Here is a 21,589-nt window from a genome sequence, read left to right on the forward strand (position 1 = left end):
GCTGCAGTTCCGGGTGGCGAGGGAGGGCCTCGGTTTCCCGGCGGGCAGCGCGGCCGGGCGGTTGTCGCAGGCCGTCGCGGGCAGCAGAGGCGGTTCCGGCTGCGGCTCTGCGGGCGGGCGGGCGGCGAGTTGAGCGGGCCGGGGGGCGGGGATGCGGAGCCGCCGTCGCCGCCTGAGAACCTGAGCGTCGCCGGGCCCCGCCCGCGCGGTCACCACAGTCTGAACGCGCCGCGCTTCCCGAGCGCGGGCCGGGCCCAGCGCCGGCCGCACCGCGTCTGGGTCCCGGCGGCCCGCCCCCCGCGCGCCGCCTCGCCCGCGCGCTCGGCGCTCATGCGGGCCGAGCCCCGCCCCCCGGCCCGAGCCCGCCGAGCGCCCCCCGAGCCAGCGCGCGCCGTCCGCCCGCACCATGCTCAAGTGCATCCCGCTGTGGCGCTGCAACCGGCACGTGGAGTCGGTGGACAAGCGGCACTGCTCCCTGCAGGCTGTGCCCGAGGAGATCTACCGCTACAGCCGCAGCCTGGAGGAACTGCTGCTCGACGCTAACCAGCTGCGCGAGCTGCCCAAGGTGAGCTGCCGCCGCACCTGCCATCCTGACGCCCGAGGCGCGGCGCCCGGCGGACTGGACGGGTACTGTCCCGCTGCGGCTGCCGGCTGGAGCGAGACCTCGGCGGACGCTGCCGGGCGGGGCACCGAGCTGCAAGCCGGCCCAGCTGGTTCTTACTGGCCAGAGCCCCGCCCCGGTCGGCCACCCCCACCCCCATCGCCTGTGCTAGCACCAGGTGGCCGCGGTCCTTGGGTCCGTGCCTGGGGATGGAGTCAAGAGCTGCTGAATGAAACCCGTGCACGGGGGCGAGGGAGGGAGATGGGACCAGGGTAGAAGGTGGACCTGGCGTGGCAGTGGATACAACTTGCTGGGCTGCGCTGAAGGTGGGGTCCTGGAATTCTCCCTGCACTGGCGCCTTTCCCTTTGGGTGCGGGCTGGGTGGGGCCTCCTAGAGTGCCCAGCCTGTCAGGTTTGTTCTCTGCAACCTCGCTGTGGGGTCAACTCTCGTGTCCCACGGTTCTTCCCGTCAGCTTGTTTTTCTTCTAGGGTCTTCCCAAAATCCCTAGAAAGGAGCCAAGAGAAAGCAGATCACGAAAGATTTCCTTTTCAGGAACACGGGTCTAAATGATCTGTTGTTCAGGGGTTGGGTGCCATGGAGGGTGTGGCTTTGCTCTGGGCAGTTCTGTGTTTCGTGGTCACCAACAGAACTTGTCTGTGTGTCCTGTGATTCCTGTGTATGGCATTGAATGTTTTGTGGTAGTTTGCTGTTTTTAGGGGTTTTTTTCCCCCCTCTCTTTTTGGGGGTTTTGTTGAGCTTTTATTGATTATTGTCAGAAAGCAGCAGTAAGCACCATTGGGGGGGTCCCTCGGTGACTGATCTGTGGATGAAAGAAGTTTTTAGGGTGGTGGTTGGAGGTCTGAGGGTCACTCTGGGCAGCTTCTCAGCTGGGCCAGTTACGTGAGAGATGCAACAGATATGGAGGCTCCTGTGAGGTGATCAGGGGACGAGATGTCAAGTGGGAAATGGAGTCTGACCAGGGCCGGGTGCTGTCTGTTTCCCTGTTTTCCTCTCAGCAACTGGGGCACCATGGCTAGATCCCTGTACCTTGTGACCTGGGGCAGGAAGAGTTTTACAGACCTGGGACTTTCTAAGTGTTCGGGAGCCCTTTTCTTTTTTTCTTTTTTCTTTTTTTTAAATACTCAAGTTCTAGGTAGATACAACATCTTTATTTTACATTTATGTGGTGCTGACGATTGAACCCAGTGCCTTGTGCATGCTAGGCGAGCGCTCTACCACCGAGCCACAACTCCAGGCCCCTCAGGAGCCCTTTTCTGTCCTCGGGGGTTGCAGCTGTGGAACCATTCCCTGACTGAACCCCCTACTCACAGCCCTTCTTCCGGCTGCTGAACCTGCGCAAGCTGGGCCTCAGTGACAACGAGATTCAACGGCTGCCTCCTGAAGTGGCCAACTTTATGCAGCTGGTGGAGCTGGACGTGTCCCGTAATGGTAGGTGGGCAATACAGGGTGAGACAAGGAGGTCCTGGCAGCTGTAGGCATCTCTCTATGGTGACCTTCCCACAGATATTCCTGAAATACCTGAGAGCATCAAGTTTTGCAAAGCCCTAGAGATTGCAGACTTCAGTGGGAATCCTCTGTCCAGGTGAATTCAGTGGTGGGGGTCAGTGTGACTGTGGCAGTCTTGCAGCCCTGCTCTGAGTATCTGAGGTCCTCTGCTTTCACCTTCCTCTGCCAGACTCCCTGATGGCTTCACACAGCTGCGCAGCCTGGCTCACCTGGCCCTGAATGACGTGTCCCTACAGGCACTGCCCGGGGATGTGGGCAAGTGAGTGCTGCTTGTGAACTGGTCTGGGGGAGGATCAGCTTGGCCTTGCCTCCCTCAGTCTCAGCCCTGGTCTCTCTCTCAGTCTGGCCAACCTAGTGACCCTGGAGCTCCGGGAGAACCTGCTCAAGTCTTTGCCTGCGTGAGTGTGCTGGGCCTCCACCTTGCATGGGCGGAGCGATGCTGGGCCTGGGCCTTGAGACCACACCAAGACTGTCTCTTGTGCAGGTCCCTGTCTTTTCTGGTCAAGCTGGAACAGCTGGATCTGGGAGGCAACGACCTAGAAGTGTTGGTATGGTGGGAGCCATTGGGTGGGGCACAGGGGTGTAAGACAGTTACTCCTGCTGGGCAAAGCAGAGCATCTCTGTGGCCACACCGGGTTCTCCTGTCCTTATCCCTTCTTTTAGCCGGACACTCTGGGAGCTCTGCCCAACCTGCGGGAGCTGTGGCTGGACCGGAACCAACTGTCAGCACTGCCCCCGGTGAGTGAGGGCAGGACTGGCCTCCTACCTCCAGCTGCTGTCCCCTGACCCTGTGCCTGCCCTTAGGAGCTCGGGAACCTAAGGCGTTTGGTGTGTCTGGATGTGTCTGAGAACCGGCTAGAGGAGCTGCCGGTAGAGCTGGGGGGTCTGGCACTTCTCACAGACCTGCTGCTGTCCCAGAACCTGCTGCAGCGGCTTCCTGATGGCATTGGTCAGTGCACCCAGGGGGGCCTAGGGGTTGCATGCCCTGGTCAGGCGGCCCCACAAGCTGTCAGCAAAGGTACTGGTGGGCATTAGATGAGGGTTCTTATGTCATCCAAGCTGGAAGCATCTCAAGGAAGGGAACTGAGGCCAAGACTCAAGTTGGGTCCTGAGACATCTAGGTATCAGCCTACAGGGGCAGGGTAGTTCACGTGGCAGAGTGGGTTCAGGTCTTATGAACATGGATAGCGGGCATAGTGTTTTCCCAGAAGAAGTCAGGTGGGCAGGGCTGTTTCAGGTCTGTAGTGGAGAAGACGGGAGGGCGAGCACAGGTCTGCTGCAGCTCAGGGTTCTCGGGGTCCTCTCAGGAGCCATGGGATCTGGCTGTAGCCATGCAGAAAGCTGGTCTCTACTGGAGGGTTGGGTCAAGTGTTCAGATTTGCCCTTGGCCCCACTCAGCCTGATCACTGTGTTTCCCTGACACCAGGTCAGCTGAAGCAGCTGTCTATCCTGAAAGTGGACCAGAATCGCCTGTGTGAGGTGACTGAGGCCATTGGTGACTGTGAGAACCTCTCTGAGCTGATCCTCACAGAGAATCTGCTAACGGTAGGCAACCCTGGCTACCAGGCAGAGAGGTGCTCAGTTCCTAAGTTGTCCTCAGCGTCATCTTGAGACGATGGGGCCTGGAGTGTGTAGGGTACAGTGAGAGTGCCAGCACACAGCAAGAGCCGAAGGGGCTGCTAGCACCGTATGTGTTGCGTGCTAGCAGATGCTGGTGGCCAGGCTTGTTGGGGTCTGTGTCCCCTGCTGGGGCAAACTCAGGTGGAGAATACTTTGGGTCAAAGAGGGAGCTCCCTGGTAGGCGCCAGGGCAGGGTGGGGTCTGTGGGCCAGGGCAGGGCCCTGCCAGGTGGAGTAGAGAGCTAAGGTCCTGTTTTACATAGTGTGTGTTGTGCTGGGCAAGGGCCAGAGGGGAGGACCGGTAAGAACGGGTCTGATTTTGGAATGGATGTGGATCCGGACAGGGGGGCTGCTTTTCAGGTACATCTGTTCCTTGCAAAGCGGGACAGAGGAAAGTTTATGGAATATGGTTGGAGTGGTTACCAACCTTGCTACCATCTGGTGGACAAGGCATCTGGACCGCCCCTTCACACAGGATGTCCTGTTTTACGTAGTGTGTGTTGTGCTGGGCAAGGGCCAGAGGGAAGGACCGGTAAGAATGGGTCTGATTTTGGAATGGATGTGGATCTGGACATGGGGTCTGCCTTTCAGGTACATCTGTTCCTTGCAAAGCGGGACAGAGGAAAGTTTATGGAATGGGGTTGGAGTGGTTACCAACCTTGCTACCATCTGGTGGGCAAGGCATCTGGACCGCCCCTTCACACAGGATGTCTGTATCTCAGTGAGGAGAAGAGAGAGCAGCGAGGCCAAGGGGCAGACAGAGCAGGAGCTGGCCCATGCATCAGAGGGGCCCATAGGCACCTAGCCCTGAAATGTCTGCACCAGGGTACCTGCAGGAGAGGTCCATGGACAGTGTAGTCAGAAGTTTTGGGTGGCCTGACTGGGTTTGGTGCCAGCGCGCAGGCGGGTACAGAGCGAGGGATATAGCTTAATTCTACATCCCTGATTCCCAGAGGCCATGGGGATCCCCGGCTAAAGCTGATCATGATTTCCATTATCCTTAATTTGCCCCAAAGGATTCTCGTCTTCTTTCTTCATACCCCAGGGGTCTTCTGCTGACCTCTGACCCCTTTTTCTCCTGGCCAGGCCCTGCCCCGCTCTCTGGGCAAGTTGACCAAGCTCACCAACCTCAATGTGGACCGGAATCACCTCGAGGCGCTACCACCTGAGATCGGAGGCTGTGTGGCACTCAGTGTTCTCTCTTTGAGGGACAATCGCCTGGCAGTCCTGCCTCCTGAGCTCGCCCGCACGGCCGAGCTGCACGTGCTTGATGTAGCTGGGAACCGGTGAGTGTCCACCTGGCCCTTGGGCACTGGTCGTGTCCCTAGCACACACTGACTATGCCCACCTGGCCCAGGCTACGGAGTCTGCCGTTCGCGCTCACTCACCTCAACCTCAAGGCACTGTGGCTGGCTGAGAACCAGGCGCAGCCCATGCTGCGGTTCCAGACTGAGGACGATGCCCAGACTGGCGAGAAGGTGCTCACCTGCTACCTGCTGCCCCAGCAGCCTCTGCCCAGCCTCGGTAGGTTGCTGGCAGCTGTGGCTTTGACTGGGTGGACAAGGCTCGGGGCCAGCCTAGGCCTCTGATGTTTGTCTCCTGCAGAGGACTCTGGGCAACAGGGGAGCCCCTCAGAAAGCTGGAGTGAAGCCCCTGTGAGCCGAGTCAGCGTCATCCAGTTCCTGGAGGCCCCTGAGGGTGACGAGGATGCTGAGGAGGCCGCTGCTGAAAAGCGGGTATGGGGGGCATGGGGACCCTGGGTGTGCCTGCTCCTCGCCCCTGCCTGACCCCTGCCCTGCCTCTGTCCTTCATCCCTGTCCCCGACACAGGGCCTGCAGCGTCGGGCCACTCCCCACCCCAGCGAGCTGAAGGTGATGAAGAGGGGAGTGGAAGAGCGCCGCAGTGAGGCCTGCCTTTGCACACCAGGCCCTGGCCCGTCCTCACCCACAGAGGAGGTAGGTGCGACGGCGGCACCTGGCACATAGCTCCCCCCAGCTCCCAGCCACCAAACCCTGGATGGAGCATCTGTTCTCAGAGTGGGGCTCGGGGAGCAGCCTGGGGGAGCTATGAGAGGCTGAGGTGCAGGGCAGACTGGGTGCGGGGAGCTCGTGCAGTGTGCGTATTGGGACCAGAGTAGGGTGCTCAGGGCCTGCGCCAGTCACGTGCTGGTGACACAGGATGGCGGTCTGGGAAGGGGTAGGACCTCTTCCCCGGGCACTTGTGTGGCTACCTGGACATGGTCAGTACTGGGGAGGGGTCTGGTGCTACAGCAGAGCGGGCTTGGCGCGCTCAACTGACATCAGGATCTGGGAGCATTTTTGATCCTTGAGAGCAGCAGAAGCAGCGAGTGGGATGGTGAGCAGAGGGCATGCGCTGGCTGGCAGGGCCACCTGCCCCTGGCTAGGGGAGCCTCACGTCAGGCCCATATCTTCATGGGAATTTGTATGGTCCTCATTCCTCCACTTTTTGGGAGAGCCGTTCCTAGGGGCTGGGCTGCATAAATGTGATTTTGTGTTTCAGTAGCTCTGGAGGCTCAGTTTCCAGGGGCCTGGGGCTACTGCAGGGTTGAGCCTGCTGGGGATGCTGTGCTTGGGATAGCCCAGGCAGAGGGCCTGTGGGCAGCCTGATACCACTGTCTGCAGCAGGAAAAGAGGCTGAGTGCAGAGTCAGGCTCCAGTGGAGGCTCTGGCCCACCCACCAGCACAGCCTCTGAGGGCGAGCCTGAGGGTCTGGCAGCTGAGGCACAGCAGGAAGCCACACCACCCAGCCAGGAGGAAGACACAGAGGAAGACTACGTTGAGGTGAGGATGGTCAGGGAGAAGGTGGGCCAGGCTTTAGCAGCTAGAGTATAGACTGCCTGCCTTGTGCCCCAGCCAAGCAGGTGTGTGATTAGGGTTGATTTCCACGTGGACGGTCACCAGGCTGTGGCAGACAATGGCCAGACAAGAGTGGAGTGTAGGGCAGGATTCCCTTAACAGAGCTGGGCAAAGGAGTAGGGATGGGGTGATAGTCCTGGGTGCAGGCAACATGTTGCAGGAGTTTCCTGGAGGATGCAGGCTGGTGTAAGGGTTCCCACCCCACAGCCAGGTTCAGCAGTGTCAGGTCCATCATCTACTTACTGTCCCCAAATGGCCCCCTTTTCTGACCCCTGTAGGTACTCCATTGGTCTTTGCGTATCATAAAGTCTCCACCTGTGTGCTCTGTGTCTATAGAAAGAGCGTCCTCGCCCCTCGTCTTCTGGGGCTGGTGGTTGTGTGTCTCTTACCAAAAGTGTCCTGAGTCCCTGTCCTTGGCACAACAGGGAGCCTCCCTGAGACTCTGGGGTGTACCCAGCTACAAAGCCTGGCTCCCTGGAAGAAGAGGGGGGTCTGGGCCTTGCTCCCACCCTTGTGTTCTCATCCGCACAGCCCACAGTACACTTTGCAGAGGATACACTGCTGCCCGGTGAAGATGGCGAGAGTGAGGAGGGGCAGCTTGAGGCCCCCTGGCCCCTGCCAGGTGGGAGGCAGCGGCTCATTCGCAAGGACACACCCCACTACAAGAAGCACTTCAAGATCTCTAAGCTTCCGCAGCCTGAGGCTGTCGTAGCCCTTCTGCAGGGGATGCAGCCCGACGGGGAGGGCCCTGCAGGGCCTGGTACCTGGCACAATGGCCCCCACATGCCCTGGGCTCCTCGGGCCCAGGAGGAGGAGGAGGAGGAGGAGGAGGAGGAGGACAGGGCTGAGGAGGAAGGCGAGGCCACTACAGAAGAGGAGGACAAGGAGGAACCTGCGACTTCTGCACCCTCTGTCAAGGTGGGTCTCACGTGCACTCCTCTCTGGCCCTCCTAGGGTACCTGGGGATGGGCAGCATGGAGGCCAGCCCAGACTGCCCTGTGGCTGAGCCCCTCAGGTCAGGCCTCCACTCACTGGCCCCCTGGCTGCCTGGAGGAGGGGTGGGTGCATCTCTGCTGTGACTGCTGCGTCTCTGTGTGCGCCTCACTACAAGTCCCCAGGGTCGGCCTTAGCTGAAGCCCCGACATATGAGTGTCTGCCGTGATCAGCAGTGTCGTCCCCATGTGCCCCTCTCAGTCCCTGGGCACCTCCGCTCTAGCACTGACCTTCATCGAGGCTCACGGCGACCCTCTGGGCCAGTGTTTGCCCGTTAGACCTGCAGGCCAGCAGGACCCAGAAGCTGAGGGCAGGTGCACTCCATACCCTCAGCCTTTTGGGCACAGGGGGCGCTGGCAGGATGCTCTCCTCTCTGAGAGCTGCTGGCTCCCAGGATCCTCCCTGCCTAGCCATGACTTGGCCAGGAGGCCCTGCTGCTGGCATGCAATTTGTCCTGTGGGTCTGACAGTCACTCTTCTTCCTTGCAAGACATCCCTGGCTCCCAGCAGATTCTTGGGGAATTGTCTTGTGCCTTCCTGATCCTCAGTTTGTTCTCAATGGCTCATAACAGGTCCCTCCTGCTCATGGGGACCCTTGATGCCAAAGAAAGCCCCAGGCTGCCCAGAGGACCCACCTTCCCCACCCCCATGATGCCCCTACCCTGAGCATGGGTTGATGACATGTGGCAGTGAGAAGCCTGGGGTCCTATCAGGGATGGCTAGGCCTGGGCTCAGCCCCACTCTGGAGCTTCCCCCCAGCCAGCCCAACCCTACCGTCTGTCAGGTCTGCAGCCTTGTGTCATAGACAGAGGTAACCCTTGTCAGTGCCAGGAACAAGTTGGGAGGGACTGGCTCAGGCGACAGGAGCTTGGTGTGGTCTTCCTTCTGTCTTGTCTGCTCATGGCCGGGCTGGTGAGGTGGTGGAGGTCCCTGGCGGTGGCTAACCTGCATGCCTCGCTGGTCCTGTCCTAACAGGGCGTGTCGTTTGACCAGGCCAATAACCTGCTGATAGAGCCTGCTCGCATTGAGGAGGAAGAGGTCTGTACTGCTCACTGCTGCTCTGTGCTCTGGGCCCGGGTCTGCTGCTGACCTTGCTTCCTGGGCTGCGGGTTCTTGCCTCTCCCCACCCCATCACTTAAGCATAGACCCTTTCCCAGAAGAGCTCCTGGCAGCTGCTACAGAAATGGGGTCCTGGGGCTGCCCCGATAGGGCCTGCTGGTCTTTTGGCAGAGGCAGCACATCTCTGCCCCCACTGCGGCCTTTCTTGTAGAGGACAAACAGAGGGCCAACGCCAGGCCATCCGTGTTCATTCTCTGCAGCTGTGACTGCCCCACGCCTCAGATACCTCCCAGCTCCTCTTCTGCCTCTGCTACCCTGGCAGGCGGAGGGACCTCAAAAAGAAACCAAAAGGAGCTGTCTGTGGCTGGCCTTGCTGTGCCGCAAGCACACAGACGGCTCAAGCCCTCCCAAACACAGTGTCTGCTCTGTTTCCAGCTGACCCTCACCATCGTGCGCCAGACTGGGGGCCTTGGCATCAGCATCGCAGGGGGCAAGGGTTCCACCCCCTACAAGGGAGATGACGAGGTGAGCAGCTGCCCCAGGCTATAGCTGCCCTGGGCTCCCTCCTGCCCCAGACCTGCCTACACTCACTGGCCCAGAGGCTTCTGCTCCAAGGGGTGTTGGATGCCTGCCGCCAGCCCCACAGTTCAGTCTTCTGTGTGCTTTGCCTGCACTTGGCCACCAGCCCCAGAGTGCACAGGCTGGGCCCAAGGCAGCAGGCAGACGGGGATGTGCGCACGTGGGAGTTCACAGTCTAGAGCAGCTTGTTTCTCTTCTGCAATCTGGTCTTCCCTCACACACTCTGGGCGTAGTGCCCGGGTCAAAGCCCTGACCCGCACTTTCTACTTCCTGGACGTAGGACCCACAGTGGTCTCTACTTAGGCCGTATGTCTTCCTTCATGTTCTTGGGGATCTTTGCAGCATCCCCAGAGAGCAGGCTGGGCTAGGGTCTGAAGGGACCAGGTCTCCCTCCAGTAAGTGCCTCCTGGCCTCCCAGAAAGGGCAAGACAGAAGGCTCTTAAGGAATCCCCAACTCCTGTCCCCAGGGTGTCTTCATTTCTCGGGTGTCTGAGGAGGGCCCTGCGGCCCGGGCTGGAGTCCGAGTGGGCGACAAACTCCTTGAGGTGAGTAGTGACTGCTGGCCAGTGACACCTGTGCTCTGGGGTGCCATCTGGGCTGTTGGGGTATTTAGTTGTGCCTATCGGATGGGGGCACTGTCTACCCTCTCCAGAAGCCCTGAGCCCCAGACCCCAGGACTCCCCCAAACCCTCTTTGGGCAGGATGTGTAGTGCAGGCACCTAAAACCCCAGAATCGGGAGGGCTGGGAAAGGGGTCAGACCCCAGCAGGTTGTGGGGCTCAGATCCTTGTGAGAGACTTGGCACCCCCACCAGGGCACCTGGCTGTTGGATATAGGCTGTGCCCTTCCTGTGGGGACAAGGGTGAGGGCCCTGAGGGTATCAGAAGAGGGCTGGTGCTCCTCCTGCTCTCCTGCTCAGCTCTCTTCCCAGCCTCTCTTGGGGGCTCCTGTCCAAGGTGGCGTGTGAGTGTGGGGTCGGTGACCTGGTAATCCTGGGCATTCTCTGGGGCTGCTCAGACAGACCCAGATGGTAGGTTTCCAGAAGCAAGGTGAGTGGTGTGGACTGTTCCAGGGGCAGATGCCTGTGCTCTGGGAACCGCCATAGGTGGGGACGAAGCCCATCAGGAGCTCTGGGTACCCCCTCTCCCTGCCCTTCCCATCCATGGAGGGAAGCGTGGGCAGAGGCCACACGAGCCGTTGTCATGGCGTCAGTGCTCAGGTGTCGGGGTGGCCGCAGCTGGGTGCTGACGTGTGCCGGGCCTCCCACACCTACAGGTGAACGGCGTGGCTTTGCAGGACGCTGAGCACCATGAGGCTGTGGAGGCCCTCCGAGGGGCAGGCACAGCCGTGCAGATGCGTGTGTGGCGGGAACGCATGGTAGAACCTGAGAACGCAGTCACCATCACACCCCTGCGGCCCGAGGACGACTACAGCCCCCGAGAGCGGCGGGGAGGCGGCCTGCGCCTGCCCCTGCTGCAGCCGGAGCTCCCTGGGCCTGTGCGCCAGTGCCATGTGGCCTGCCTGGTGCGCAGCGAGAAGGGGCTGGGCTTCAGCATTGCTGGGGGGAAAGGCTCCACACCCTACCGGGCCGGTGACGGGGTAAGGCAGGGTGGCTGGGGGTGCAGGGAGGGCTCTGGGGCATCCGTGCCTGCTGGCCGTGCCTGCTGGCCTCGCCTGCTGGCCTCACGGTGGCGGCTCCCCCATCCCTGCAGGGCATCTTCGTCTCCCGCATTGCCGAGGGTGGTGCTGCCCATCGAGCAGGCTCGCTGCAGGTTGGCGACCGTGTTCTCTCGGTGAGTGGGATGGGCAGGGCCTGCTCAGTGCCTTGTCCTGCCCACCCTTTCTCACCTGAGTGTCCCTCACAGATCAACGGGGTGGACGTGACTGAGGCCAGGCATGACCATGCTGTGTCACTGCTGACTGCTGCCTCCCCCACCATCGCCCTGCTGCTGGAACGGGAGACAGGGGGACCCCCTCCCTCCAGCACCCCCCCACTGTCCTCCCCAACTCCCACTGTTGCTGCTGCCACCACCACGACCACTGCTGCCCCTGGAGAGCCTGGGCTGCCCAGGCTGGCCCCTGCTCTCCTGGCTGCTGCCCTAGAAGGACCGTACCCAGTGGAGGTGAGCCTCCAGCTGCCCCCTGCCAGGCATCCGCTCAGCTCTGCTGTGGGTGTGCACTCTCCCAGAGCCCCTGCTCATGGCCCTGCAGCCACTCTGGGCAGAAAGGAACTTGCACATTTTTCCCCATGTGCCTGAGAAACGGAGCCCTCCTCCACGAGGTGACTCCTTGCTGTGGTCCACCTGCCCCACACCACCTCCCTGCCAGGCCACCCATGAGGACACAGGCTTTAGCTGCATGGGTGTCTGGGCAGTGGGGTTTTGCAGAGGCAATGGGAATCCCTGCAGGTGCCTGGGGCTCCCCGAACTCTGTTCCCAACCACAGAGACCAGCAGTTCCCCTACTTCTTTCCACTCTTTCCCTTCTCTGAGGCCTGTCCCATGTCCCCAGGAGGTTCGTCTGCCTAGGGCTGGGGGCCCCCTGGGGCTCAGCATTGTTGGGGGCTCCGACCATTCCAGCCACCCGTTTGGTGTCCAGGAGCCCGGCGTATTCATCTCCAAGGTAGATAGAGGCCCTGGTGGGTGGCTCTGGACAGAGGGGACCTATCCTGCCCACCCTGGGGGGCCCACCGGCTGCTGCCTTCCTCTTCAACAGGTGCTCCCACGCGGCCTGGCCGCTCGCTGTGGCCTGCGGGTGGGGGACCGCATTCTGGCAGTAAATGGGCAGGATGTTCGGGAGGCCACTCACCAAGAGGCGGTCAGTGCCCTGCTCCGGCCCTGCCTGGAACTGTCCCTGGTGGTGCGGAGGGACCCTCCACCTCCAGGCATGCGGGAGCTCTGCATCCAGAAGGCCCCTGGGGAGAAGCTGGGGATCAGCATCCGTGGGGGTGCCAAGGGCCATGCAGGGAACCCCTGCGACCCCACAGACGAGGGCATCTTCATTTCCAAGGTAAGGACCCTGCCCTTCTGCTTCTGTGGGCAGGTCCCAGTTCAGAGTCTCAGGTGGGTCTCTCCACAGGTAAGCCCTACGGGGGCAGCCGGGCGTGACGGCCGGCTGCACGTGGGGCTCCGGCTGCTGGAGGTGAACCAGCAGAGCCTGCTGGGCCTGACACACGCAGAGGCCGTGCAGCTGCTGCGCAGCGTGGGTGACAGCCTGACCGTGCTCGTCTGTGAGGGGTTTGACACCAGTGCCACCACAGCCTTGGAGGTTAGTGACCACTCTGGGGACCAGGTGCTGTCTCAGTACTGTCCCAAAGGGTTGTAATGAGCTGACCCTTGTGTGGGCTGGGCAGCAGAGCCTTCCACAGTCTGAGCCAGCTGTAGGTGGGAGCTGTGGGCATACCCCATGCCAGGCTGCTTTCTCTCCAGAGCCCTGGCCACTGTGCCTTCTGGAGACTCCTGCCTGGGCAGGATGAAGCACTAAAAGCTTGTGATGTATCTGGGCAGTGGCAGGATCTGGTTCTTTGAGAAGAGGTCCAGCCATAGGCCTTGGGCAGGGAGCACCTGAGTGGGCGTGGTAGGTGGCTGACAGGGAGCTGTGACCTCCTGTTCTCCCTGGCCCAGCCTGACCCCAGGGTCTCTGGTGGCCTGTCATCAGAGTTCACCCCCCACCATCTTATCTGACTGCTCTGTGCCTCAGAGCAAGAGCTCAGACTGGGGCAGAGACGCAGATGGGGCGTCAGCCACCTCCCAACACTTGCGGAGAGGAGGGACCAGGGCTAGGCCCAGGAACCTTGCGTCCTGGACAGGCTGTCTTCATCCAGTGGTTTCGGCCCTCTTGTCTCCCACCAGCTGTCAGTGAGGCCCCTCAGCACCATTGCCTGAAGGCCCAAACAGGCCTCCAGAAGATTTTTACCTGCAGTAACCACCAGCTTTGCCCAAAGAGCACCCTTGCTGGTCACAGTGGTCTGTGGGACACGGTGCCGTGTCACCACTCTGCCTGGCTTCCACTTCTTGCCCTGGTTTCTGGGATAGTCAGCCACCCTGGGTTGGCTCTTACAGTGGATCTTTGGGATGGTGACTTCCTGCCAGATGCCAGCTAAAAAGACACCACTGGCTGAGAGCCACAGACAGCACCTTCTCGCAGGCCCCTCGAGGGCCTGCCCTGTGGGAAACCATGTGTCTTCATCCCAGTCGCCACAGCGGGACTTGAGCTGGCCATCCTCCCCCTTTGCTGTCCACGAGGGAGCGCTGGTAGATTGGGGAATGAGTTTCTCTATGCCCGAGTGGTCTGGTTCCAAAAGGCGTTTTGCCTTTTCTTCACTGATCTTAAAGTGTACATTTAACGGATGTTGTCCAAGACATTTATTTATTTCAGACTTAGAGAAAGGACACCGGGGGGAAGGGTGCGAACTTCCACCAGAGTAGGACTGGCTTGCCCAGGTGACGCCAGGCCTGTGTTCCCTCACCTGGCGTCGGCTCCTCTGGAGGGTCACAGCTAAAGTCTGGGCAGGTGTCCTCCACAGCTGAGGGCAGAGGGCCCTGAGCAGGGCCAAGAGCCCCTGGACCTCTGCCCGTGGGAGCTGAGTGCTTTCCCTGGGAGTGTCGGGACTCCTCGGGACCTGAGGCTGCTGTCACCCGGCAGGTGCCCACCCACCGTCCTTGGGCACAGGTGACCCACGTGTGCTCTGTAGCACATAGCTGTGTTATCTTTGTTTCCTTTTTAAAATTGTGTATTTTAGTCACAAAAAAAACTATGATTTTTATCAAGTTGTCTGGAAAACTCTGCTTTTGCAGATCATGGAGACGTGGCCCTGTTTTCTGCCAGCACCTCTGTGCTTTTCTTAAACATGCAGCCTGTGTCCATCTGGAGTTGTTGTTCAAGGGGAGGGCCGTGTGCCCTGACTGGCCCTGACCTTCGTCTCCTGCTGACCTGGGGGAGATGCGACTGCGCTGTGTGCTCAGCCCCAGGTGTTCCGAGGCTTGACTCGGGGCTAGGTCCCCGTGCCAGCTGCATACTGCCATTTTACATTACAGCGTGTCCCAAAACCTCATCACCCACGTCACTCGCTCTTTTGTCTCCTTGAGAAGTGCTGTGTGTTGTGTTTTGCTTCTGAGTGAATCTGCCACGCTCCATAACAGGAATTGGTTGGGGCCCTGGTATTTGGGGCGAGTTATTCTCAAGCATATTCCTAGGTTGCTCTTGTTCTTGGTTCCCGTAAACCCTGGCCAGCTGCTGCTGTGCTTCCATGGCAGAAGCCCTGTGGTCTACAGCAGTGACACGGGGCCTCCTTCCCGGTGCCTGGCTGATGGACTGTTTCATTCCCTATGCAGCGTTTGCTGTAGTTTCTTTGTGGTCCTTGCTGTTTGTAACGGACAAGTTGAGTCTTCTGAAGTGGTCTCCACATTGGTGGGCTCAGTTGGCTGGTTGGCCCACCGAGGTGCCAGCCCCATGCGTGGCACTCAAGAGAAAGAGGAGCCCACAGCAGCGTCTGGATTCCTGGCTTCTCACGAATCTCAAAGGACCCTGCACAGCTGGCCCTTGTCTACCAGGACTCTCTGACACCCCCCCCCCCCCCCCCCCCCGAATGGGACAGGTATTTGTCCTCACCCTCACAATTTTTCCTAAACTGGGCCCACTTGAGTCATCTTGGCCTCACACCTGTGGCATCAGTTTGCCTGCCACATGCCCTGCCAGCTGGTGAGTGGCATATTCCCGCCTCCCCCGTGCTCTGAACAGTGGCCGAGCGTGTGCTAGAACTTGCCTGGCCTGTGATCTAGGGCTGATGCAATTTGAGGGCTCTTGCACAGTTTGGATAAATGCAGGGTCTTGCTGGCCGCCAGGCCTTGGGCAGGTACTGGGCTTCTACTCCTGGTCTCTGTCTGTAGAGGGGCAGTGGTAGGGCCTGCCTCAAGAGGGACAGATAGCCCAGCAGCTCAGCAAGCACCCACCTGACCACCATCGTGCCAGACCCCTGAGCAGGCTGCTCCATGTGGACTTGGAGACTTCTCCCTTGGCCTCCTGTGCGTCAGGTGCAGAGGACTCGCTGCCGCCTTTCTCTTCCTCTGGAGTTATCTGCAGACCTACGGTCTACCTTACATTCAGCCACTGGCCAAAGTCTCCCACACCGACGGTCCCTGGCCATGCAGTCTGACATAACGATCTTTCAGCTTTCCGGTGTTGCAGAGGCAAAGGGCATGTGGTCACAACTACAGTTTGAATTTGGATTTGGACTTTCTGGGCTGGAGGTTCTCTGTGTGTGTGAATCTCCTGTTTCTCATCAGGCTTCCCCGCCAGCTTGAGCCCCCGCTGATGGTGCCTGAGCGAGGGCTGTCGTGGCTGCTGATCCCTCGGAGGACATACTGTCCCTTGCCATGTTTGTGTTACATACTTGTCCATCAGTGCATGGTTCCGCTTATTTCATGAGTGATCGTTGTCACAGTTTATGTTGGTGCTCAGGTTGTCTCAGCCTTGGCTGGGAAGGCACTTGAGGCAAGGCTGGGTCCTTTGGACGTCACCTGCCCTCTCCAGCACTTTCTTCTTCACTCCAGGTGTCTTAGCTGGTCTCCCTCTTTCCTGCCCAGCCCTGGGGTAGCTGTTTCTCGCAAGCACTGGTTCCTTCAGGGAAGGTGATGTTGAGAAGCCAGGGTGTGACCTCTGAGTGGTGCTTGGCTTTCGGGGCGTGTGTTCTTTGTGTGTCCAGTGGCCAGCAGTTGCTGCCTTCCATTATTTCTGGACCTGCAGGCTGCTGAGCTCCCACCTTTGCAGGCAGCACCACAGGTCAGCCCTTCCATATTTGAGCAGCCTTCTCGGATGTGGGATTCTCTCTCAGTCCTTCTGTATGTGATGGTCCTTCCCACCCCACAGGGCCTGCTGCCTCTCTTGGGCCAGCCCTCCAAAAGGTTGAGGAGCAGGGTTCTGCTGCTTGACCGCCAGCGTTGTCCAGATCCGAGCCACGGAGCGAGCCACGGAGCCCTGTACTGGTGTTCTGTCCAGAGCTCATGCTCCTGGTGGTCTTGGTGGTCTTGTTTTTAGAAACAACACAGCTGAGTTTGTGTTTCAGCCTACAGGGAGTGTCCCTCCATGGTGGGGACCTGCCCGTGGTCAGGGTGGTGGTTGGTGCCTTCTTTTGCACCGTGCTGCCAGCCCGCTCCTCCCTGTTCTGCTGTCGGTGGCAGAGCCACATGGTTCCTTTGGTGCCTTGTGGAGTGGAAGTGAGCTCTTGCTCCTGTGTGTCCGTTGCCTGTTCATCCTTGACCCAAGCTCACTTGGGAGGGCCTCCCCTGCCCTTGCCCTGCTCCTGGGCTCATGCACCCAGCTTCCTGCAGGCCCCTCTCCTTCAGACTGCAGTCTCTGGGTCCTGACTGATCTCCCTCTGAGGTCTGGAACTAGTTGGGTCTTTCCTTGGCACCCTTATTCAGCTCTCAGTGCACGTTCTAGATGCAGCCTGTCCTCCGGCAGCATTGGTGTCCCTTGGGGAGCATCACCCACAAACGGCTTCTTTCCCTCCATCTTGGTGACTTCTGGTTCTCTGTTCCTGGGGCGACTACAGAGGCCACCTCAGCTGTGGTCAGCCGAGCTCGTGGGATGTCAGCTTCTGTGTTCACTGCTTGTCCCAGGCTTCAGTCTGCCCTGGAGATGGGACCTCACTGGCAGGGAACCCCACCCTCAGCCGCTCCTCTCCTCTCAGGTGTCCCCAGGTGTCATTGCCAACCCCTTTGCAGCAGGCATCAGCCACCGGAACAGCCTGGAGAGCATCTCGTCCATCGACCGGGAGCTGAGCCCTGAGGGCCCAAGCAAGGTCGGAACTCCTGTGGCTGGCAGCCAGGGCTGGGGACCTGAACTGCTGATGCCTGACTTGTCTGCTCCCTCACAGGAGAAGGGACTGCCCAGTCAGACCCCACACTGGGGGCCTGAGGCTGTGGAGGCCACGGTGAGTCCCATGGGGCCTGGCTCTGTGCTCCGGGCTGCATCCTCCCCTGAAGCAGTGCAGTCCATGCCCAGGCACACAGCCCAGCTAGCAGTGTCACTCTGCTCCCCAGGGCCAGAGGCTGGAGCCCCTGAAGCTGGACTACCGTGTCCTGGCTGCTCTGCCCGGCACTGGCAGTGTGCAGAGGGTCAGTGTCCCACGTGTGCTGAGTTGCACCCTCCTGACGCCTTGTCCATCTGCCCACCAGCCTGTCAGCTCCCTCTTCACCTGGCCAGCCACTGCCAGGGGCTGAGTGCCGAGGCCACCATGGAGGAGCCTCTGTGGGGTGGGGCACGGGCTGGGGTTGGAGGAGCCCAGCCGCGTCTTACCCTTTACTTCTTGACCTTAGTCACGCGTGGAGGGGGGTCCTTTGAAAGCCCCCGACCCCTTCCCTGCCTCATCCTTACCAGTCAGCTGGGTATGGGGAACTGAGTCCAGCCTGTGGCAGGCAGAAGGGCTCCTGAGGTAGAGGCAGCTGGAAGTCACCAGAGTCTCTCCAGGCTCCTGGTGGGGGAGGGCGGGCATGAGCAGCCCTGGAATGGGTGGGCATGAGCAGCTGCAGAGTGTCCTGGGAGGCCAGGGTGAGTGGAGAAGGGCTTAGCATTAACTGGGTGTGGCATCCAGGGCACCGGGTCTGGGGACAGACAGGAAGGACATTCAGCCCCCATTCCTCCCCAGGAGGTATAAATAACACTGGTAGAGGGTGAGCCCAGTCAGCTGCTGCTGGGAGACCCCACAGGAGTGTGAGTGCTTCAGGGGCGGGTCGGGGAGGACGCTGCCGGAGCAGTGGGGGAGGCGCTGAGTGGCCTGGTGGGCCTGGGGACTGAAGGAGCCTGCTTGGGCTTTGGGTGTGGACCCTCCTGCTGCACAGAACCTGGAGAGGGCAGCAGGGGTGGGGCCTAGCACCCTCCCATTAGGAGGGGGCACAGTGGCTGGTGGACCGTGGGAGGACTCCCTGGCTCTCACTGCTGGGGTGTCCTGGGTTTGGGGGCCCCTCTGCACAGCTTTGGGCTGCAGCTGCTACTGTGAACTCACACTCAGCTAGCTGCTCAGCCCAGGCCCAATCTCCTGCCTTCTTTTTAAAAATATTTTGATTTTTTAGTGTACACAATACCCATGTTTTTTATTTATTTTTATGTGGTGCTGAGGATCGAACCTAGGACCTCGCACATGCTAGGCGAATGCCCAGACTCCTGCCTTCTGGCTGGGGCACACCCTTTGTGGTGGCCAAGCCTGTCCCGATATATCCCTGGGGGTGTGGTTGGTCAGAGAATTGAGTAGCAGCTTCTGTGCTGCCAGCATGGGTGCGTGCTAGGGACCCCCAAATCCTTTTACTTGGGGGACACAGTTCTGCCTAGCCCTCCCCCACCCACCAGCTGGTTCCTGCAGGTACCATCTGGAACAACTGGAGGGAAGATGGCGGAGGCCCCCTGCTCCCCTGGAGGCCAGCAGGTGAGCATCTCTGCTGCCCCCTAGAGTGCTGTAGATGGGTGCTGTGTGGAGCTGGCCTCCACAAGGGGAATGCTTGTGCTCCTGGAGGGGATCCAGCCCTCCCTGAACGTGGGCCAGCACCAAGGACCCACCGGTATACTCACCCCTTGCCTGGGTCCCTCATGCCCCCCCATCCTGCTGCGAGAGGAGGGCCAGGCCTCGGGCACCCCTCATCCTGCCCTGCAGGATGGGGTGGGCACTTGGAGCCCAGCCGCCAGCCCAGTCCCCGGAGGCTGAGGCATTCAGGTGCATGTCCCCGCCCCTGCTGTCCAGCTTGCCTCCCTCCCTCTCTCCCTCCTTTCTTGGACCCCTGATCCTGTACTTCTCTGCCCCCTTCCCTGCCCTTTGCAGACAAAACCCGGGGTGATCCAGCCTTTGGCTCAGGCCTGGCCAAGGGGCTCCCCGGCCCCCAGGGGCAGAGGTGATCCCCGCTCCGTGAGTGTCCTATCCCACAGGGGGTAGGGGGTGGCAGTTTCCTTCCCCTCTACGGGACAGGGCGAGGGGGGGATCAGTGGCAGTCCGTGGAGACAGCTGGTGGCTGGTTGGGCGGTGGCTGCAGTGGACAGCTGCCCCCCACCCCGCCTCACGGGCACTCCGCCCCCAGACGCCCTCCCCGCCCTCCCCGGAGGAGCTGCCCGCCAACGTGAAGCAGGCCTACAGGGCCTTTGCCGCAGTGCCCGCCGCACACCCTCCCGAGGACTGCGCTGCCCAGGTAGGCGGGCGCCCTGCGGTGCGGGGCACTGAGTGCGGGTGGGTGCCCGCGGAGGAACTCTGGCCGAGTGTGAGGTCCACCTCCCCAGCCCCCCGCAGCCTCCCCGGAGCAGCTCTCCTTCCGCGAGCGGCAGAAGTACTTTGAATCGGAGGTGCGGGTGCCCCAGGCCGAGGGGCCCCCCAAGCGCGTGTCCCTGGTGGGTGCCGACGACCTGCGGAAGATGCAGGAGGAGGAAGGTGAGGAGGGCGGGAGGAGGGGCGGGGTGTGTGTGTGTGTGTGTGTGCCCGCCTGACCCACCCACCTCCCCGCAGCCCGCAAGCTGCAGCAGAAGAGGGCGCAGATGCTGCGGGAGGAGGCCGCGACCGCGACCTCCGGGCCCAACATTGGGCTCGCCCTGGACCTGGAGGCCCCTGAAGAGGAGCACCAGGAAGACGAGCCGCTCTGGGCCAGCCTGGGCGGGTGAGCTCCGCCCCCTCCCCCCCACCCTGCCCCGCTGTGCCCGCCCCCTCAACTGGCCTCCCTCTTCCCTAGGCCCAGCCCTGCATCCCCGCTGCCCGCAGGAGGCAGCGCCCCTGTGCGAACAGCCAAAGCTGAGCGGCGCCACCAGGAGCGGCTGCGCATGCAGAGCCCGGAGCTGGCGGCACCAGAGCGGGCCCTGTCCCCAGCGGAGCGCCGGGCCCAGGAAGCAGAGAAGCGGGCGCTGTGGAGGGCGGCCAGGTAAGTGGGTTCCCCCCGCCCAGACACCAGACACCTTTCCCCCCCCCCTCCCCCCGCGCCGCGCCCACTCCCTGGTCTCCGCCCACCCATTGGTCTCCGCAGGATGAAGTCTCTGGAGCAGGACGCTCTGCGCGCACAGATGGTGCTCAGCAAGTCCCAGGAGGGCCGGAGCAAGCGAGGGCCCCTGGAGCGGCTGGCCGAGTCCCCCTCGCCCGCTCCCACCCCATCGCCCACCCCCTTGGAAGGTCGGTGTGTCTGGTAGGAGGGGGGGGGTTCTGCCAGCTATGGGCCTTTCCCAAAGCCAGTGTCTTGTACCCCAGATCTCGGCCTCCAGACCAGCACCACCCCGGGACGCCTGGTGAGCCACCCGCAGCTGTCTCCCCCCCTGCACCCCTGCGGCATGGGGGCGGCGGTGCAGATTCCCCCACACCGCCCTCACCTCTCTCCCTCGCACTTTCTGCCTCTTCCCCCTCACGCTGTCCTTTCAAGCCCTTGTCTGGAAAGAAGTTTGACTACAGGGCGTTCGCAGCCCTCCCTTCTTCCAGACCTGTCTATGACATCCAGGTACTGGCAGTCTCCTGGCCTTCTGCACGCGCATGGGCCCAGTGCACGCTCCTGCCACTCCCCTGTGCCTGTCCCACCTGAGCTCTGTCCACCCCTGCTTTTTCCCTGCTCTTTCTCTGGTGTGGGGCCTCCCCCCTCCTCTTCCCTCCCGTCGCAGCCCAGCTGTGCTGTGCCCTCACCCAGGCTCTGTGGGCCTCAGAGCCAGGGGGACCGGCCGGGTCCACCAGGGTGGCTTCAGCCAGGTCTGGACCAGCCCTGACCAGCCCCTCTTCCCATCACAGTCGCCAGATTTTGTTGAGGATCTGAGGTCCTTGGAACCAACTCCTAGCCCTGGTAAGTTGGTGCTGGGCTGGGGGTAAGCTCCCAGGGTGCCTGGTCACCCTGGGCTTACTTCCTGTCCTTGCCCCCGCCCCGCCCCCAGGCCCTCAGGAGGAGGATGGAGAGGTGGCCCTGGTGCTCCTAGGCAGGCCCTCCCCCAGTTCCCTGGGCCCTGAAGATGTGGCGCTGTGCAGCAGCCGTCGCCCCATGCGGCCTGGGCGCCGGGGCCTGGGCCCTGTGCCCTCCTAGGGGGCGGGGCCTCCCCAGACTTGGGGTGGGGGCCTGCCAGCTCCAACACCACCCTTGCCCCAGTCTTTTAACCTGGGTGTTAGCATTTTAAAGAGACCCCTCAGGGGCCTGGCCTGTGCCTGACTGCCCCACCCCAAGCGGGTTCTCTTGGCGAGACTGTAACTAGTGACGTTTGTACAACCAAAGACTCTATTTTGTGGTTTAAGGAGAATAAAATTGACTACATTTTAACCCCTATGTGTCCCTCCATCCACCCACCCACCTGCAGCACTGGTCTGCCCAGCAAGGCTGGTGCCCAGCTGTGCCTGCCCATGCAT

General features: G+C 61.2%; 1 protein-coding gene across 4 annotated transcripts; it reads left to right on the top strand.

The window, feature by feature from the left end:
• Window positions 1-346: 346 nt before the first annotated feature.
• On the top strand, window positions 347-21,503 carry Scrib (scribble planar cell polarity protein). 4 transcript variants are annotated; one of them, XM_046449104.2, is made up of 38 exons: window positions 347-565; window positions 1,934-2,051; window positions 2,127-2,205; window positions 2,299-2,388; window positions 2,471-2,527; window positions 2,614-2,677; window positions 2,793-2,867; window positions 2,934-3,078; window positions 3,556-3,674; window positions 4,835-5,034; window positions 5,106-5,272; window positions 5,354-5,484; window positions 5,578-5,703; window positions 6,394-6,549; window positions 7,156-7,542; window positions 8,592-8,654; window positions 9,111-9,200; window positions 9,722-9,799; window positions 10,529-10,852; window positions 10,966-11,046; window positions 11,119-11,376; window positions 11,764-11,874; window positions 11,968-12,261; window positions 12,331-12,519; window positions 16,943-17,053; window positions 17,129-17,185; window positions 17,295-17,369; window positions 18,611-18,673; window positions 19,064-19,147; window positions 19,317-19,424; window positions 19,513-19,660; window positions 19,736-19,883; window positions 19,956-20,141; window positions 20,244-20,386; window positions 20,462-20,499; window positions 20,631-20,705; window positions 20,987-21,038; window positions 21,127-21,503. In XM_046449104.2, exons 1-38 carry the CDS (start codon window positions 407-409, stop codon window positions 21,270-21,272), a joined length of 4,995 nt encoding a protein of 1,664 aa, XP_046305060.1. In that variant the 5' UTR covers window positions 347-406; the 3' UTR covers window positions 21,273-21,503. The 4 variants fall into 4 exon arrangements, with proteins under 4 accessions (XP_046305060.1, XP_046305058.1, XP_046305059.1 ...); XM_046449102.2 differs by having other exon boundaries at window positions 348-565; window positions 6,391-6,549; XM_046449103.2 differs by lacking the exon at window positions 20,631-20,705 and having other exon boundaries at window positions 348-565; window positions 6,391-6,549.
• The last annotated feature ends 86 nt before the right edge of the window (window positions 21,504-21,589 follow it).

The sequence above is a fragment of the Marmota monax genome, unplaced genomic scaffold, assembly GCF_021218885.2.
Source record: "Marmota monax isolate L192 unplaced genomic scaffold, Marmota_monax_Labrador192_F-V1.1 WCK01_AAM20220418_F8-fsc00073, whole genome shotgun sequence".
Classification (NCBI taxonomy): domain Eukaryota; kingdom Metazoa; phylum Chordata; class Mammalia; order Rodentia; family Sciuridae; genus Marmota; species Marmota monax.

Coding starts and splice junctions, on each gene's coding strand:
- Scrib (XM_046449102.2), top strand. CDS start 407: ATGCTCAAGTGCATCCCGCTGTGGCGCTGCAACCGGCACGTGGAGTCG. Junction 2,389..2,470: donor CTGCCCGGGGATGTGGGCAA/GTGAGTGCTGCT, acceptor TCTCTCTCTCAG/TCTGGCCAACCTAGTGACCC. Junction 11,875..11,967: donor CCGGCGTATTCATCTCCAAG/GTAGATAGAGGC, acceptor CCTCTTCAACAG/GTGCTCCCACGCGGCCTGGC.